The following is a 20439-nucleotide window of genomic DNA, read 5'->3' on the forward strand; positions in this document are numbered from 1 at the left end:
AAATAAATTGTAGCAGAGTTTTTTCTACAGATGTACAGACTTTATTTTTCTACTTGTTGAATTGTTGTTTGTACTGCACCTGGGCATTCAGAGTTATCTTTTCTTTGACCCAATAATAAAACATAGTTGAACATAGTGGTTAGATTTGGTGTCTGTTTTCCCTCCAGGAAGTGCCACTTGAATACAGGATTATCAAGTGGGGAAACTTGGAAAGCTAGATGCAATATGAATTGGAAACTATTCATAATGTCAGTCTATCATTTGATCGTGTGGTCAGTTATAGTTGACTAATGTAAACTTCTCACCACAAGAACAGGAACAGTGGTTGCATAACCTTCAAAATGAGCCACAACTTCACTGTGTGCGTGCAATCCGTGCATGCATTTGTCTCTGTGAAAGAGACAGACATATCGATCTTTATAACCTTCACCAACAACACTACTTCACCTTAACAATGTTGGTGTAACTAATAGAGTCACTGAATGATTTGTATTATTTTCTTTTTTTGTCACTGGAAGGACAGCTTGCATCCAATTGGCTAGTTTTGCTCCATAGATATATATATATATATACTCGTAGTCGTAGATACCGCTTTGGCTGCTGCTGCTCATTGGAGTGATGCATCAATGGGGCCGTCATCTTGGTTATGGTGGTTTGTTGCAAATCTTACACATGTAGTTGTGTTACGATAAGTAGTCTTAGGTAGTGTACACGACTCAGGCATATTTATTTTAGTGGAGTAATGGCATATATATATATATGTGTGTGTGTGTGTGTGTGTGTGTGTGTGTGTGTGTGTGTATATATATATATATATATGTATATATATGTGTATATATATGTATGTACAGTCTATCAACAGTCTATTAATAGTGAATATAAGTCTCTCAGTACTTATCCTTAACAGGCATCAGTCAAGGTTCTGTAGTGTACATCCTAAGAGCGCAGGGCTCCAATGCCAGTTATTGGTATGTGAAACATAATTTTGCATGTTCATCTCACAGGAGGAAGCTAAGATATCTGGGCTTATTCAACTCCTCAATTCTCAATCTTCTTCCCTCATGAAAATAGAACTCTGTTACTCTGCACCCAGCTGCAGATGATGTTACTGTACAGTAGGTGTATGCTTCATATTATTCATGCCTGTAGCCTCACAGTAACACCTGACACAATTTTCTTTTGCTTTTTACCCCTTTGTTCTCCCTAATTTAGTCATTCATACTCACACATTTCTGTGTGTTGTATCCTACTGACACACCTGCCAGTAAGGAGCCCCCACCGGAAGGACGTAGAGCCTTCGTCCTACTCCTCCCACCCAACTCTCCCTGCTGACAGGTGCCGCCCCAGCCCGTAGGATTACATGCAGTAACAATTGCAATATCACCCTCCCCGCCCGGCTTCCCTCCCCCCGAACACGAGCCAATTGTGTTCGTATAGACACTCGACAAAGCCGGATTCACCACGGTGGATGCAAACTCCCAGACTTCGTGGTGGTGGTGGGCAGCTACTTTACCACTGTGCCACCTGATTTTACTGAGGTTGACCTTAAGTCCTGAACAGTGCTGCCTGCACTTTGTGACTCTGATCGTTTATAAGGTTCGATGGGTTTGGAAGGAGCTGCTTTTTCTTTCTTTCTTTTTTCAAGTGATTGATAATAACTCCTTGCCTCATCTGGCCCAGGAGCACCCACATTGCATTATGTAATCCTTGCCTCCGTGACCTTGAATCCCTCCAAAGTCTTATCACATCTGTCAGCTTTGTGTATGGAGAATTAACATTCAAACAGAGCCTGCCGGTGGCATGGTATGTGTTAATCTCCCAAAGCAGCCATGCCTAGGCTTAGTCAACACACGCACGCACGCACACATGCACGTACACACACACACACACACACACACACACACACACACACCACCCTATTGCACATTGTCCGATGACTGCCAGACCAGGAGGTAACCTCATGATTGCTGCTGAGCAGTGTGGGGAAACCCCAGCCATGTCTGCTTGCTGTAGCCAATGACTGCTCTGGGCCCATGGACCCCTATAGCCTGGCATGGCCAGAGGAATCACGGAATGATTTAGCTCTGTCAGATTTGTCCGGTTTCAAGGCTAATGTACCCAGCCCCTTCCTTTTAACAAAGACGTATGTGTTTGACTGTACATTATTGGCCTCAAAGAAACACCCTTTCATTTGAATACATTGAGACATTTTTGAATTATGGAATCATGTCACACCAAATTATTTACACATAATAATAGTAATCTAATAATAGTTATCATAAAATATTTTATTGTTAAAACAGTATAAAAAAAGAAGACATGTTGTTTCAGTATCTTTTCCGTTCGTGAAAAAAAAAAGCCACAGGAAAGCCCCTGTTTCAGAAGTTATCACTTTCTTGACACGCTTATGTTGCTATCTGTCCCAGTTCCCTGGTCTCCCTCCTGGAGACTTCCTAGCCATCCTAATGTGGTGGGCTGCTCTAGGTCTTGTGAGGAACCACCTGATTTGAGATTAACCCTTCACCCTACCCCATCCTTCCTCACATTAACCTTCGACCCCACTGAGCTTGTCAGGGACACGCCAGGTTTAAGGAGACCCCTAGCAGAGGGGGTATGCATGGTGTGAAAGACCCCAATTACCGGCCAACTGATAAAGTCATCCTTAACAGCCCTCAGATTCACTTTTTTCAAGCAGGGTCCTCCATTACTTATAGCGAATTAAGTTTTCCACAAAATGTTCCAGTTATCACAGACCTTATGATTATGAAATAGATGTATTACAATGTCCATAACACAGAAGTTAGATTTTGTTTACAGTCAGCGTAAGTCATGGTTGCCACCCCTGATTGTGTTGTTCAACAAATTCTCGTTTCACGCCAAGGTGTGCGAGTTTGACGTTTGTCCGAGCCATTAAATGTTGTTAGATTAATTGTCAGTATTTGAAATCAAAGTGTAATTTCGACGTCTGCAGGTGATGTCTCAAAGTTGTCAGAATGTGACGTTTATCAATACTTAATCGCTGTTCTGGTGGCAAGACTGGTAAACTGGAAGTTGATTCATTCTTTCAAAAATTAATCTATTACAATTTGATGTGAATGCACATCAAATTGTCAATGCCAACTATAAAGTAACAACAGACTTTCCTGCTCGGCTTGACTTCCTCCGTTGTTGCAATTAAAGATGCATTGACAGCTGAATTTACTCACAGCAAGTGAAAGCGCAAGGTCTTAAGTTAGTTAAGATTTATGGAGGTGATAGGGTAGGAAAGGACTAATCAAACATTTTACTGACACCTTTGATATAACAAATTGCAAAAGGAGACCAATGGAGTGCATTCCTGTTTAGTCTGTTGGCTTTGTAACTTTATGTCCATTTACTTAATTAGCCACCTTTGATCTGAATGAACTCGTCTGGACAAATATGAAAATACCTGCACATCTCTGACTGTGGGATTATGGAGTAACATACGTTTCCATGTTGTTTGTCAGGAAAGCAGAACAAGTAAATTGGATACTGGCACATCACTGGCTGTTTGCAGTAGGGAGAGGGAGTGACTGTCATGCATGCCTACTTCAACAATGGAGAGTCCCAGTCAGTCAGTCAGTCAGTCACTGATTCAGACAGTTACCCACATTGACTATTATAGGCCGGCGGCCAAGGTCTGGCACATACATCCAGGTATAATCAAGAGATGCCCCTGTAGTACATTTTTCAGGAGGCACTTCACCAGAAATTGGACTTATTTTGTGTATAATCTCAGCATACCACCCAGCTTTATACCGGCAGTATTGTTCAGATTCATCAGGTCATGGAGTTAAGTGATTTTGAACTGTCCAAGTGTCATAAAAACCCATTTTGATATTGTTCAGAAAATATAATTTTCAAATGAGAAAACCTGTGTAACATATGATGTAGCTAGTACTAGAAATGGGACTATGTACAGTAGTTGTTCAGATAAACTACAATAAACTACATAAACACTCAAATATGTAATGAACTGAAGACCATTGTTAAAGTCTTGGCAGGAGAATCGTTTGCTCAGAACGCAAGAGCGTTGTAATACAGTAATGTGTAACCCATCATTTGTTTCTTAGACGTCATTTTTACTTACACAGTGTGATGTTTCTAGCCGTCTGATGCTGCAGTGATATGGAACCTGCTACAAGGGAGAGCAGGGGGTGTACAAGTCAAACTACTCTGACAATGACTGGGACTGACGTCAATGCAGGAAGGTTCTGGCTGAAGTGTCAGGTTGAAGGCGTAAAATGGATGGTGTTTGGCTCAGTTCTACACTACCACACTCCGTTGCCCTCATTATTATTGCATCCAAATCTACAAGACGCCTCAGTTACAAGAGTTGATTTTGAACTCATTTTGCAGAAAGTATACCCCCATTTACTATTATTACTATTAAAAAAGAATCCCAGTAATTGTTTGAAGGGTAAATATTTATTTTCAAAATGAATTCGCATCAGATTCAGCAGGTTGTAGAGATAGTGGGCCGTCACTTTTGTCAGGTGGCTTGTGGCTGGATTGTGACGTTTGTGTAGCTGTTTGATCCACAGCACATCCTGTTTCTCTGGCACGGCCCGTGCGGTTTTAATAATGAAAAATGTACTTCCGTCATTTCCATTGAACCAGTGTGTGGCAGGGTCTTAGGTTCATGACGACACTCTTGAAAATTTACTGGAACTGTTTTCACTTTAAATTACAATGGAAGGGAAGTGGGGTGAGCCACTAAAGCCAGGAGCAGTTAAATAATAGTATGCCGTTGTTGCTAGTCAGATTCAAAACAGGGAACTGGGCTTTTTGCTGAAGATACTTTTGACTAAATGGTGTTTAAAAAAAAGTATTGCATTATTTCAGCTGGACTGATTGCAACAAGTTAATTTTATGATTCCTGCGCATTGTCCTGCTTTTTTGTTTTTATCCGAGGTCATACATTTACACCTGTCGACGTTCATATACGTGAGTGCATCGTCACTTCATAGTATTGCAATGTACACAGAATAATAAAAAAATGCATTGAAGTGTAATTTGCTTATCAGAATGGTAAAAGTTTCAGAATGAGTGTGCATACCTCATTATCTTAGCGTTGTGTGATTCCCCTTGGCCTCCTGTCTGACCCAGGCCTGGTTTGTGGTGCATTATGGTCACCGCACTAAAACTCAACCACTGAAACCCGGGGACTTTTTCAGCCCAGTTTTGAAGCACTGCGCTGATAGCAGCCACGGCAACAGGTGCTATGCTGCATCCTCCCATCCACTCAGACTGCCTAGAATCAGCGGTTATGCTCTTGCTATAACTCAAGAGATGCTCTAAAGCAAGAGAGTGCGGCTGAGTGATTGTGCGCCTTTTAGTAACAGTATCAGGTTTGTACATTTAAAAAGTCTGCAAGATAGACTCATTCACATGACCTTGGCTTATTTTCAGACAGGTTCACACTGTGCATAATAAGAGTGGTATGTGGTGGCCAAGTGCTGGAGGAGATAGAAGGGTGAAAGAATGTAGCCAAGTGGCCTTTGGCTGCTCGCCTGTTTGAACACAACAGCTACTCTTTAGTTATTCTTCTCCATTTGTATAAGATTGAAGGACATTAAAAAAATGCTTTTCATTGGCAATTCACAAGTCATTTGATTCTGACAGTTACATGCAGAGAGCTACTTCTAAATTCTAAAAGAACACTGTAGATGAAAGCTAAGTGCAACAAATGAACAGTCCTAAAACTTAACTGTTCACTACAAATGTGAGATACATTTTATTTTGGCTGTTGTGTTAAATGCGTCATGCTAGTACACACTGGAAATTGATCTGGATCGCTCCGCCTCAACCCTGTCATTACTGTGCTTGACAGAACAGTAGACAACTAACCCCCAATCAGTCTAACATACCTAAGAGGAACACAAGTGAATTATATACTATTAAGGATGGTATTTGTAGTAAAGGTTTTTTAATTTGTAATACTCAACCTCAACTCCTATGCCACAACAGCTCAATAAACCAAGAGCACATGACACGATTGTTACTAATGCTATTCACACTGATACTGGGATAAGTACTTTACCAATAGTCCAGTATCAAATTTGACTAATTACTTCCACCAGATTATTCCATTAATTTATTGGCCGAGCTGAAATGCAGGCAATGTAGTGGGTATTTCTGACGGGAAGCTTCATAGTCTTTTTCACGGCAATGTATTGGCGGCATTACATGTTCCCTATAGTGCGAACATAGAACATCACTTTACCGGTTAGCGTCATGATGTTGAGAAAGAGAAAGAGAGCGTGTCAAGCGAGAGAGCGTGGCCATGGTCGAGCGAGCTTTGGTTTTAGCAAGAGAGAGACCGTCACTCACCACATTGGTGAGTGACTGTCACACAGAGAGACTGTCAGGACCACATTGGAAACCAGTGTTTCATTACGCTTTTATGTGTTTATCCTGGCTTTAAGTTATATTGTGATTACTTAAATTAAATACTACTTAAATTAAATAGTACTTAAATAGTCCATTTCTTTTACCAAAATCAATTCACTTTAAGTTACTTCCACTTAAATGTCAGAACTGTGAGTCTTCTAATCTAGTGGACATAATGACCCTGTGGTTACACAGTAAAAGTTCACTTGAGAGTGTACAAATGGAACCAAATGGACCCTTGTACACTCTCTGAGTTAAATGAACACTCAGGACTTTTCTCTGTGTAGCATGCTTCGTTTCAACTTGGGGTTATGAGGTCATGTGTGTTTATTCCAATGTCACCAACACATAAACAGTTTTCATGTGAGATCCTGCATGCATAATTAAATGAAGACTTTCTCCATCTTGGATTTTCATAAATTGCCATGCCAAGTTGAGTCCCGATGACAGAAATGAATAGCGGGCAATGTCTTTGACTATAATGAGACTATACACAAAATAACTGATGTCAGAGATAAGTGGAATTTGTTAAATGGGTGGAGGGATTACTAGGGTGCCCCTTGACATCCATGTGATTTTATTATGGAAAGTCCCCTAAGATTAGTTGGAATGCACTTTTAGAATAGGCTTGATATCACTGTGCACATAGAAAAAGAAACAAAGAGAGGGTCTTTTGTAGAAAAACAGTCAAAGAGGCCTTTGCGTGCCAACTGAGTCACTAACAAATACTTGATGTCATTCAGAATTAATGTAATATTTAAGCCAATGTCCATGGAATTAAGGTTTTTGCCCAGTTTACTTGGGAAATGTAATTTAATCAGTTTAATTAAGCCCTTCCTATACATGCACAATTTACTTCAATTAAAATAAATGTATATGAAGAAGATTCGTATGTGTTTTTGCTCTCATAAACATTTCGACAATAAAGTATGTGTTTCCTGTATTGACCTAACAATCACAACCTTACATGTTTCTGTTGACCTAGGAACACAACCTGGACTGGTTCCCTCGGATGAGAGCCATGTCCCTGGTCAGCAGTGATGCAGATGGAGAGCAAAATGAGATCAGGAGTCTGCAGGAGAAACTGGAGTCTACCATGAAACTGGTGTCCAACCTTTCAGGGCAGCTGACCGAACTAAAAGAACAGGTTTGTCAGTTGTGCATCACACGAGAGATACTTTTATGACATGTTTGACTCCACAATGGCCCCTGTATATTTGAGAGATGATCACGTTGGTTATTGACATGCATAACAAACATCGCTTGGGGTGTGTTTGTTGCAGCTGCTTGCCCTTCAGATGCAGAGCTTACTAAAAGCAGAATGCAATGAGTCATAGTGTATAACACAGCTCATGGGGCTCTCAACCTGATTTTATTTGCGTCATGAAGTGGGGACCCATATTGAATTTGCATGCACCTCATTGTGGGCTTGTTTGCTAAAATGAGAAGACAATATTATTTTTGAACAAGTATTTTCCCTGAACATGTCGCGTAAGGGGTTTAGAAAAATATTAGTTAGGGAAGGTAAAAATATGATGACAAAAATAATGGCTTACATTTTATCAGACTGGATTGTGGAACAATTGGTCTTCCTAACTTAACCGTTCAAACATTTATATATTCAACCATTTTATTAGGACGACTATCTATGTTTTCTGCCAACACTGGCCTTTCAATCTGGATTTAATTATTTTAAAGATCCCATGAGTGTGTGTTTTTTTGTTTTTTGTTTTTTTTACTGAAATGTTGAATGTAATGAAAAACAATGATATTAAGATATCCATCACCTTAATGCTAAATCAAGTCATTTCCACGTTTAGCCTTTGGCCTGTCAAACGGTATCTCCTAAACAGAACTGTAAAAGTGAATTAACTGTTGAAATGAGGAAGTGAATGTTACGTGATGTTTTGACCCAGACAAATGGGGCAAATGCAAATGATTGTTGCATCATTCACTCTTCATTCCAAATAATTGTTGCATCACATCATTTAAAATAAATTAGGGATTTTCTACAGTACTCATTTACTTCTTTCCAATGCAGTTGCACAGATATATCTGTCAATTTTTACTTAAACATTTCCATTAATTTGGGCTTCTTTCCACCACATGCCCTTTCCAGTTCGTTGTCCTTGACGATCTTGTGTATACCCTGTGACACTCATACTATATTAGAACCCAAAATCTAAATTGTAAGCCAAAGAAAAAGACCAAACAAAGGTTTTCTGTGTTACATCATTCCAAAGTAAATTGCCTTAATTAGTGTATAAAGAAGGCCGACATTCTGGCATCGAGTTCAAACGGTGACCACTTGAAATAAAAAATCTAACACTTCCTTCTAGATAGGATTATATCTCTTAAAATACTCATTTCAGGACCACGCTTTCCTCTCACCTTTGACATTATTGTCTTTCAATGATGCACCATCATCACTTGATGTTACACGTACCTCACTGAAACCTCCATGCATGTTCCTCTTGATATAAAGGTTAAAAACTGAGTTACGATATGACTCACAGGCTTTTCTTGATCACTTGAAATTTCTTTCAACCGACTTTCTGTATTAGTACAGTATATACTTTGGCTTTCGTCAGAGTCAAACATCCTGAATGAGTAGGCCAGCAGGCCTTCAGATGAAATTCTTTCACTGTTTGCTCTCTGTTCCGTGTGGGTAGTGTTTGCATCGAATGCAAGATTCTCTAAACTAGAAATATGACGGTGCAAAATACAACCTCTGAGGTACTGTAGACCTGACAAACAGGCAGACCGTAGCCTATGGTCCAGTGGAAGAGCACTGCAGTTGGACTTGACTGCTTTAAGACCCGGGTGATATACTGAACATGTCTGTCATTTATTTTATTTTCCCTTTTAGATGACGGAACAGAGGAAACAGAAGCAACGAATTGGACTACTAGGACATCCTCAGCACATGAACGTCAACCCTCAGCAGCCCGCATAAGGTCAACATCTCCTACAGTTTACCCCAACGGCCCTGAGGCACCTGAGCATAGTGGCCAGAGAGCAGAGTCATTAATCAGAGCCAGGTGCCACATAATGTATACTTAACTGTAGCTACTACAGAGTGAGTGTGAGTACATTAGTTAGTGATAGTCATATGTTGCTAATTTACTCCCATGCAGGTTCTAGATGAAAAGATTCAACACACCCCTAACTATTCAATCTATTTAGCACTGGTGCCAAATGTTTTCTATGTATTAATTGGATTTGTCATTACATGGCCTTTACTGGGTTTAACTTGAAACAACAGAACCGATTGGGACAGCAAGATATAGTCCCATCTGAGGCTTGTTTTCTATGTATACTACCTGTATAACAAGCAGTATTTAACATCTCACTTTTGTATTTTGTGCAATATCAAAACTTAAATATGCAACCTTGTTGCTGTGTAGATTTAAGTTTGGTAATCCATGTCTTACTTCATAGTGAGAGACAATAGTTTTTGTTTTATGTTTGTTTTTGTACTTTTTGGCTTGGGTAAAATAGAGACCTCTTGGTTTTGTCTTTATTTAAGAAGAAAATAGAGATAATTAAGATGTTGGCCTGCCTAATTTTACTTATTTTTAATTTTACTTATTTTTTTCTTATTTATTAAAATTGTCCTACTTCTAATGTCTTAAAAGCACTAAGTAGAGGTAATATATTGTGTGAGAGCATTATGTATGGTTTTGTTTTCTCTCACCTGTGAAAATCCAACTGCATCCTGTGTCATGCTCACGTATTTTATGACACATTTACTTTTGTTATTTAATTGGGATCTAAAATACATTTAGGATATGCTCGTCAATCAAAACTAGAACAGTATCTGTCATGCACCTGCAATTTGCGCAGGAGTCATATTTACATCATGTTTTGTAAAGATTGTCGTATAATTTCTCAGATTTCTCCTGTGTTACGGCAAAAATGTTCCATTTGTGCCTGAAAGATTTGTCCCTTATTGAGTTTAATATAAATGTATTATTTATGCATAGCTTTTGTCTTAAATGTTCCATAGTCATGCATAGACATGCAATTAGGAAATGAGTTTGATTTTCTTTTTCATTTGAGGAAAGGGGATTATATTTGTTATTTGTACATAGATTCTGTTGCTCAAACCATTGCTTTTGTATAGGGACATAAGTGTCCTGAAAAGAAATACAAATAAAATAATGGTAATAACATCAGGGGGAAGTGTTGCTGAAAATTAATGTTCATATAAGTAAGAAAAGCTTTTGTCAATTTGTATATTAAAGTAGAATTATTTATTAAAACTGGTGTAATTATCCTTTACTTCCTGCAACAAGTTTTGGCTTCACACTAACACAGAACATACTTTATGTATTGTATATATACTGTATGTACTGTACATAGTGTTGCTTTAGGTCTATTAGATATCTATATTATAGAACAATTATTTGTTTACCAACATTGAGACTGGACGCACAGGTGATTGTTTCATGTAATCAATTCTCAACCTGTTGTTTTGGGGTGCGCTGGTTTCAGCACACCCCAACCTCCTCTTGTGTGTTGGCTAGTGAGGTGCGTCCGAGCGAGACCTGACAGAATGGGTTTCATTGCGCGCATACTGGTTGCACGCATACTGGTTCTTATCCGTGTGACGTCGTCTGTGAAGGGGTCTATGGACAACTTGAAATGTACATTTCAAATTATAATGGCACACCTTTATGCTGAAACGGAAATATGATGGATATATGATAATTTATATATATAGCCTATATATATAATTGGTCAAATAAAATGCATTTATTTCCACTACACAAGTAATTTGAAAGGTAGCAATAATATCTAACATCTAATATCCAAAATATATCTAAAGGGTTAGCCTAAATTAAATAACAAAATTATTATTGAGTGTAGGCCACATAAGCTTAAATGTAAGGCAATATAAAGTGATTTCTTCCAATGAAAGTAGGACATGATAGTTTTCTGTTTTCCGAGTAACCAGTTGTGTCAACTGGAAGTTAACTGGAAAAAAAAGAAGAAAATGTCTATCAAAAACAGAAAATATGTGTAACTGTCTAGAATTAAAAGTGCATGTCCTGTGAAAATGGGGACTTTCCTGAAAGAGTCTCGCCATATAATAGTTTACTGAGCTCTAATAACGTAATTAGCCTTCAAAAAGGCTAATTTACTCTTTTGCGGTCATGAGGCCCCATGACAGTATAGTCATGGGGCCCTATGCTAAGTCCCATATTAATGGGACACCTTAAAATTACGCTTCTGGCATTAGCTTTCTGCTTTTCTATTTTAAAACAACTTTGGGCTACATACAGCCAGGACAGTAAAGCATGCATGTCAGCTGGCATTGAGTAGGCTAGTTTAGGCTATAGCTATACTTAATTTCTACTGCTGAATATTAATCTCGTGGCTCTTCAGACTAAACATCAGGATGATGTGTAGGCTACACGCTACACAAAACAAATATCTTTCAATACTGGAATAGAGGACATTTCTGATTTTGTAAATAAAACATGAAAAAACTGACGTCATATGCAGTGTACGCAGTGTATACAGTGCAGTTGTAGTAAGCTGGACTTAATTCACACTGTTATAAGCCCATCATCCACCAAAGCCATGAACTGTCCGTGACTGTATAGCAGTGGCACAAAGTAACTAAGCACATTTACTCGAGTACTGTACTTAAGTACACTTTTGAGGTATTTTTGACTTTGACAATTTTCAGTACTTTTACTTCTACTCCACTACATCTCAGAGGCAAATATTGTACTTTTACTCCACTACAATTATTTGAAAACTTTAGTTACTAGTTACTTTGTAGATTTTGATTATTATTACAAAACATACATTAACCACTTCAGCGTATACATTACTGCCATTTGAGGCATTGTGAGCTTGTAGATCTGCTATTTTCAAAGGATTTTTATACATTTTATACATTTGAAAACTTGTGAAATGGGACATTCAGCATAATGAGTACTTTTTACTTTAGGTACTTAAAGTACATTTTGATACCAACACTTTTGAACTTTTACTCAAGTACATTTAGAATTCCGGACTTTTACTTGTAACAGAGTGTTTCTACATTGCAGTATTGATACTTTTACTTAAATAAAGAATTGGAGTAATTTTTCCACCACTGCTGTATAGTGCCTTGCCTATAAATAGTACTAGCAAGAATAGTCTGCAGGAGACGTCGGCGCGTGTAACCAGACAGGCAGACAGACAGATCTGTGCGTGGGTGACGTCAGCGGCAGGGATCCTGCTGCCATGAGGAGCTCAACGTGACAGGACAGTCAGTACAGCCGGTGGCAACAAACATCCCTCCACATACACACACACACACACACACACACACACACACACACACACACACACACACACACACACACACACACACACACACACACACACACACACACACACACCCACACGTCTCTGTCGGGTGGAAACCTCACAAGTCCAAAACTGTTACTTTTCAGGAAATGGAAAACAATAACAATGGATCCACTGTATAATTATTATTTATAGTTAAATTAAGCTCTTGAACGTTTCATTGGTTACATGTTTATAAAACCCACCCCACTTTCACTTAAACATTTTTTTTACAGACTTGCAAAAATAGCAGATCTACAAGCTCATGTTGTGAGCCTTTAGATCTGCTATTTTTTCTACTTTTGTGTGACACTGTAGGCCTAGTATGGCGAAGCTTAGGGGGAAAGGTTGAAATATGGAGATACGAGGTTTCTGACCAACAGACTCATCATCATCGCCACAGCGCAAGGTGCACGTGTGGCTTCAGATGGGTACAGTGACACGTAACACCGATGTTCGCTTCACGGTTGGCGACCACCCACCACGACACATGCGATGCGATGCAACAGATTATGCGCCATCATTATCTGCATACACAGGGGTCCTTCTATGTTTGGGGTGTTTTGATCACTCCAGTGCAGTGCACACATGCCTGCTTCACGAAAATCTTTTTACTGTTTAGCCTACAAATAAACTCTGAAGTCGACTTTAATACAGGTTACAAGTTTTAACACATTTACAGGTTTCCACATCTGCACAGATGTGGTTGTCAGTCATTCACCTCACTCTATGACCACTTGCCACAATTTAAAATATAAATATAGTAGGTCGTAGGCATACATATTATTATTATTATTATTATTATTATTATTATTATTATTATTACTATTATTACATATATATAATAATATATATATATATATATATGTTTCTGATGTTTTTCCACTCGCCACAATTTATATAGTATAATTTATATAGTATATATAAATATAGTAGGTAGGTAGTAGGCATAGGCCTACATATTATTGTTTAATTTTTCATTTTATTAATATATATATTTTGCTGATGTTTTGTCACTCGCCACAATTTAAAATATAAATATAGTAGGTATTAGGCATAGGCCTACACATTATTATTTATTTCTATCCATTTTTTATATATATATATATTTTTTTTTATGATTGTTGTTGTTGTTGTTTTTCATTTGAGTGAAGCCTTGACACTTATTGATGTAGGCCTATAGTTAAACATTTGACAAGAGTATTTTGAGTTTACCAGTATGCTTATTTTGGTCCGTTATCAAGTGCACTGTCAACATACGGAAAGGAATTCTGCCCTACTTTCTGTCCTAGTACAAAACAAACGTGGTCAAGTCGCACGTTCCGCCCTGCATGGCTTTGTGTTTGTAATGTGCGTGGTAACCGGAAGACTCGCCCCTAAACACGCTCGCCCCCAGTTTTTTCACGGACCGCTCACCCCAAGAGGTTCTTGTATTTGTATTTGTTAGACTGTATCCTCGGGAACCCATGTGTTTTTTGTTTTTGTTTCAAATTTGACTGGGGATAAGGTTAGAAATAAGTTTAGGGTTAGGCATAGTTTTACTTAGCCATTCACATGATGCTCGTCTGTCACAACAAATTGATTGATTGATTGATTGATTGATTGATTTATTGATTGATTGATGTACTTTATTTAGTAAGACATGAGAATAACAGTTGGCCTACATGGGATGGAAGTACAAATTCACAATACAATGTCTACTAAGCTGGAAGGCTCAATGGCTCATAAAGCACTAAGCTTGTTTAAAATGAGATCCCCACGCAAAGCCATATATATGGCATGAAGTCAAGATATGACAGTCATGGGCTTTTACTGAGGTTAAGTTTAGGAATAAAGATTTTGGCACCGTTTTACTGAGCCTACGTTTAGGAATAAGGTTGGGGTTTAGGCATAGTTTTTCTGAGGTTACGTTTAGGAATAAGGTTAGGTTCAGGCATAGTTTTACCGAGGTAAAGTTTAGGAATAAGGTTAGATGTATGCATAGTTTCACTGAGGTAACGTTTAGGAATAACAGGTGGCGACCGTTCCGAGGCCGCCGGATTTTCCCCGGAGCGACTGTGTTTAGGGGCGAGCGTTTTCGTATTCATGTGCGTACTGTAACAGCCAGGTCGGAGGCGCGTTGTGGTACACGGGACCCGCTGCTAGACACAGGGAGGGAGGGCTGTTCTCGTGCACAGGCACAGCCGACAGAAATGGGTTGTACTCCACACGGCTTGAAAGCGCCGTTCGACACGTGAGCCTCATGTGACGACGCTGGGTCAGTCTCTCTCCAACCAACAGAGACGTGCCCGTAGTCACAGGGTTTATTTAACACGTCGTCAACACCGCCCTCCTCGCACACACACACAACACATTGGAGGCTCCTGAAACTCTTACTGACGAGCTTGGATCTCAGAGTGACAACACCGCATTTTGCAGCGCGCTCTAAGACTGGAGACTCTAAGGAAGAAAACATAGAATGATTGGATAGAAAGAACGACATAGACCTACTGTTGTTACTTGTTATCACCCCGGGAGCATAGTATTTGTTTTGTTTTTTTTCCAACATTGAAGCTTCTACTACAGAGGCACATTTTGAACGCTTTTTGAAGGATTTAAAAAAACAAACAACAACAAAAAAAAAAACTTGGGAATCGATTGATCGGAGATGGAGAGGATTACAAGTGCTCAACCGCCACCTTGTATGCCAAAACACCCAGCGATGGATATGTCAGAATCAGATATGCAGGGGTAAGGATTGCATTATTGAAACATTTTTCTATTCTGTTTTATTCTATCTTATTCTATTCTATTAATGTGTAGTTTACATTGTAATATTATTTTCTGTCAAATGACTAATCCAAATTATGTCTATTTCCCTCCAAAGAATGGATCATTTCCCCATGTACATGTACAAACCCAGGAGGGGCTTGAAGCGCGGAGATGACAGCAAGGTAAAGTTAACTTACTTGAAGCAGCACTTCATTCTGATTCGCAATATGTGCTATAAATACTATGGATATTTATCATAGGTTTAGTTTATCCATTCCTGTTTTGTGTAGCCTTCATTGACACTATTCCTTATTTTTCCCCTCTGCAGGAGACACACAAGTTGCCTCACAGGTTGATTGAGAAGAAAAGACGTGACAGAATCAACGAATGCATTGCTCAGCTCAAGGATTTGCTGCCAGAACATCTCAAACTTACAGTGAGTTGCAGTTGTCTATCTAGATATGGCATGTGTGCTAACAATCAAAAGTTTAGACGCCACATAGTATGGCTTCAGAGACTTAGTAAAATACTAAATCCTTATCTTTTTTTGTCTTGTTTTTAATATCCAGTTACACACACACACATACAAGCCCACACACGCACACATATATATACTTTTATATGTATATACGTTTATATATATTGTCTTAGAACATATATTAATACATTCATTGACATTTAATTTGTTTTAAGTGTTTGGTAAAAAAGAAAACATTAATTCATATTTTTTAGAATCTTGTGATTCATTTCTTAAAATACACCAATGTTATAAAAACGTTTTTTTTAGATTACGATATACTGTTTGTCGTTGTCTTACACGTGTGTGAATTACCAAGCTTCACGCCCCATAGAGGCTTGTCCCTCTCTGTTCAGCTGCTGAATGTGTTACATAAGAAAGATCAACATGCTTATCGAAGGTCTTCCTGTTTTAGACGCTGGGTCATTTGGAGAAAGCAGTGGTGTTGGAGCTCACTCTCAAGCACGTGAAAGCCCTGACCACGCTCCTGGAACAGCAGCAGCAGAAAATTATTGCCTTGCAGAATGGCTTGCAAATTGGTAAGTTTGATCCCATGATATAGTATTGATTCAAGTGTAGGCCACATAAGTCAATTGGTACAACAGACAACATCCTTCTACATCTTATATCTTAGATCTTCTGTTTTTTAAATACTTGACTGAACCACTGATGACATTGGACAGATCAGAGTTAGTTCTATGAAAATGTTGTTGAATTGCAGTTGAACTTGACTAATAAACAACCATTTCTGACCCTACAGTTGACCACGGTGGAGACAGTGCAGAGGACAATGAGGAGATGTTCCGCTCCGGCTTCCACTTATGTGCCAAGGAGGTTCTACAGTACTTGGCCAGCCAGGAGAGCAGCAGGGACCTGACGCCATCCCATGTCATCAGTCACATTCACAAAGTAGCAGCTGAAGTCCTTCAGCATCCAGCAAGCCCGCGCTCAGATGAGCCCGTCCACAAAGTTCCTGAGAAGTTGGAGAGGCCCACTGGGCAGCCCCAGCGGTCCTCTGAGGGCCACGCCAAGAACTCTGTATCCGTCATTCAGCGGACGTATCCCCACGGAATAAGCGAGCAGAGCGGCAGTGACACAGACACGGACAGTGGTTATGGGGGTGAACACGAAAAGCGGTCAGGATACTGTGCCAAGGATGGGGTAGCTCTGGCAGAGCGGGTGGCAGGTGCCATCAAGCTAGAGGGCGATGAGCCCCGAGCCAAGAGGTTCAGATCTGACTCCTCAGAAGACGATAATGTCTCCGCGCAGACAGTGGGAGGTCCCGGCAGCTACATGAGCTTCTCCCCCAACCAGTCGCCATTTTGCATGCCCTTCTACCTCATCCCCCCCTCTGCTGCAGCGGCGGCGGGGTATCTGCCCATGTTGGAGAAATGTTGGTATCCTGGAGGCATGCCCGTTATGTACCCGGGCATGAGTGCCTCTGCAGCTAGCTTGCCTCGGGACACCCTCCCCTCGTCTCTGGTGCTGTCCCCTAGGGCAGGTTCCCCTGTGCCGCACCAGACCCCAATGGATTCTCCTGCACTCCTCCAAGCTTTAAAGCAGGTCCCCCCAATGAACTTGGAAACCAAAGACTAAATGTATTCTCTTTTTCTCCTCTCTCTCTCTTTGAATCCTGCCCTCTGAATGTTAAAGAGGTTGAACAGTTCACCCACTGGGTAGCCTCCCGGCGAGGAAAAGCAGGGACTAAAGCACTGGTATCTGTCCAACATCACAGCAGTCGTTTGGCCCGTCAACTCTCTCCCTCTTTGTCAAGAGCTAGCGGTGACTCTGATTCAGAACACTGATCATCACCGCCCCTCTACCATCAGCTCTTCAATATAGTCTACTGAAAGGGAATAATTGGGGGTGGAGGGGAGGCACCCTCAGGTTTTTCCCAAATGCGAAGGCTCACAGATCACCTGCTGGATAGCTCTGAAACTCTGTGAAGACTGTTTGTTTCAAAGATGTTGAGGACTAGAGACTTGGAGCACACCATGTTCTCTGAACATGGTGTTGAATATCAGAGGTAAATCCAGAATGTGATGCACAGAGATAGCCCCTCCACCCTTTACCACCAGTCTAACATGCCCTTTGCACGCACATGCACATGCACACGCACACGCACACGCACACGCACACGCACACGCACACGCACACGCACACGCACACGCACACGCACACACACCCACACACACACACACACACACACACACACACACACACACACACACACACACACACATGCACGTATGCACAAACACACACACACCGGTCTGTAATGAATGTATAGATTTGAACAAAATGCCCCTGTAGATGCTGCTTTAATTATTACCTGCAGTAGATCTGTGAACGCCACACGCAAAATCCTGAACATTGATTTATCTCTAGAGAATGTAAAAATGTAACGTAAATGTTTACACTCTCCAGAGTTAAATCAATGTTCAGGACTTGGCTGTGTCGGATCTACCCCTTGTGCATCTGTAGCTCCACCATGTCCAAGAAGCCATTCTCTACACTAGAATGTTACCAAATCAATGTCTGGTTCATGGTGACCGGAGTTGTCACAAATTCTATCGCTCCTTTCTCCCACCAGCTACCTTCCAGCTAAATGGACGCAACTGTTTATTATTGTTCGAAGCATTCAGGGCGTCGTCAGTGTACAAGGTGTGTCACTCATGGATGTCAGAGTGATGCAGCTACGTATGCTTTTTTTTTACATTTTACTTTGTTAATGTGACATATTCTAATTTTTGTGCAAATAGTTGGGAGTTCCTGTGAAGTAAATGTCTTGTAATTATTTTGTTTATACGACTCGTACATCTCTATTTTTGATACGTGACCCACTGAGTGTATTTGCGTTGCTACTAGAGGAAGTTTGGGTAGTCCTTTGCTGTATGTATGCCAAGAGAACGTGTACATAGCATTATGCTCAACCTCATTTACATCATGCTCGTTAATTTCTGGTCAAGTTAAGTCTGACCTTAGTTCATGCTGTTGCCTTTACTTGTTTATAGCAGACACAAACATGACACATGTCTAATTGCGTTTGTATTAATTCTTGAGTCTGTGGCAAAGAGGAGAGTGAATGTAATGTTCAAATAAAAATAATAGTTTTGTATAGGAAGAGGTACTTGGGATTTTTATTTTGAGATGTAACACAAGGTTGCTTGTTGTACATATTTTATCTATAAAGTATTGTTGATATACATTAAAAAATATTAATAAAGCTTTTTTTTCCTGTGGAAATTGATGTCTGTGTTTCAGTTCAAGACGGACGGCTTTAACGGTTCAAGAGAGATCCTCATAACAACATATCCTTACATAACACTTACATAACTCATAAAGCAGCCGTGTCTGTGTAAATCAATAGCAAGGCTTAGATTACAAGCTCTAAATAGTTAAAATATTGGATTTATAATAGAGCTTTACATAGAATGTTCTATGCTGCATGGAATCTGTAGAGTGAATTATTTGATGGATAAGTAGTATTTGATATATTTATTATACAAGCTTTGAAATAGCCTTCTATAACTTGTGAATATTAGGATTGAATGTAGGCAAAGATCATGTTTTCTACTTCCATTACACACACTTTTTGATACTGACTAGTAGTTATGTAAATCATGATAGCTATTTAGACGGTAGAATATCTGCATATATTGTGAACAATTACATTTACAAGCATATAATAAAATACTGCCAACAATCAACATCTAACTTTGTTGGGGGAAACTGTCATATTGTTATTAAAAGTACACTGAAAAAGACCTTATACCGTTGTACAGTAGACTACACTACATGCAAGTTCCAAAGTTTTCTGATTGTTCTGGGGAGGGGCAGACCATGCCTTCTGCAACTTGAGGACAACATGGGGATGTAGATGGCATATGATAGGCCTATTCTCAAATGGAAAGTGGAAAATGTTTATTTTTTTCTATTTACTTTCACATCCTTTCTATTTTGTTTTCACGTGATCTAATGATATCTAATTGTTTCTCTGTAATTGTAGTGAAAGAAACAAAACATGGCCAATGCAGTAAATGAAACCTTTATAATATACAGCAGAATGGGACATACATAGGCTACACATTAAATAACAGAACAAAACTATTGCGACAGCGCTCCCTCCTGTCCTGTTCGTGCTTCTGTCATGGATTTAATTAGGCTATCACTGGGTTTAAGGTACGCAGCACCACCGTGCGACTGCTGGCTGCAACGACTGAATAAATATGAAAGACCTGAATAATTGTTAGATATATTTATTCTCGCAGTTCCAACATTATAACTCAGAATTCTGATTTTTTTTCCCCGTCATGATCTTGCCTTTATATATCACACGAGACACCCTCATATCATAGCATAGCATTATTACATTGTTATTATACGACACTGATCCATATTATATGGAT

The 20439-nt window shown here is 39.6% G+C and overlaps 2 protein-coding genes across 15 annotated transcripts in view; both read left to right on the top strand.

Moving 5' to 3' along the window:
* Window positions 1–10629, top strand: part of itpr1b (inositol 1,4,5-trisphosphate receptor, type 1b) — a 110459-nt gene extending 99830 nt beyond the window's left edge. For all 14 annotated transcript variants that reach the window (XM_084062155.1, XM_084062162.1, XM_084062167.1 and 11 more), the window contains 2 exons: window positions 7400–7561; window positions 9284–10629. In XM_084062155.1, coding sequence (XP_083918281.1) covers window positions 7400–7561; window positions 9284–9370 — 249 coding nt within the window. In that variant the 3' untranslated portion in view covers window positions 9371–10629. The remainder of the gene's footprint in view (window positions 1–7399; window positions 7562–9283) is intronic.
* A 4448-nt stretch (window positions 10630–15077) lies between these two features.
* bhlhe40 (basic helix-loop-helix family, member e40) lies at window positions 15078–18359 on the top strand. The gene is made up of 5 exons (XM_084061626.1): window positions 15078–15492; window positions 15629–15695; window positions 15842–15949; window positions 16446–16569; window positions 16791–18359. Exons 1-5 carry the CDS (start codon window positions 15410–15412, stop codon window positions 17624–17626), a joined length of 1218 nt encoding a protein of 405 aa, XP_083917752.1. The 5' UTR covers window positions 15078–15409; the 3' UTR covers window positions 17627–18359.
* Window positions 18360–20439: the final 2080 nt, after the last annotated feature.

The sequence above is a fragment of the Gymnoscopelus microlampas genome (genome assembly GCF_963454915.1).
Source record: "Gymnoscopelus microlampas genome assembly, chromosome: 7".
Taxonomy (NCBI): Eukaryota; Metazoa; Chordata; class Actinopteri; order Myctophiformes; family Myctophidae; genus Gymnoscopelus; species Gymnoscopelus microlampas.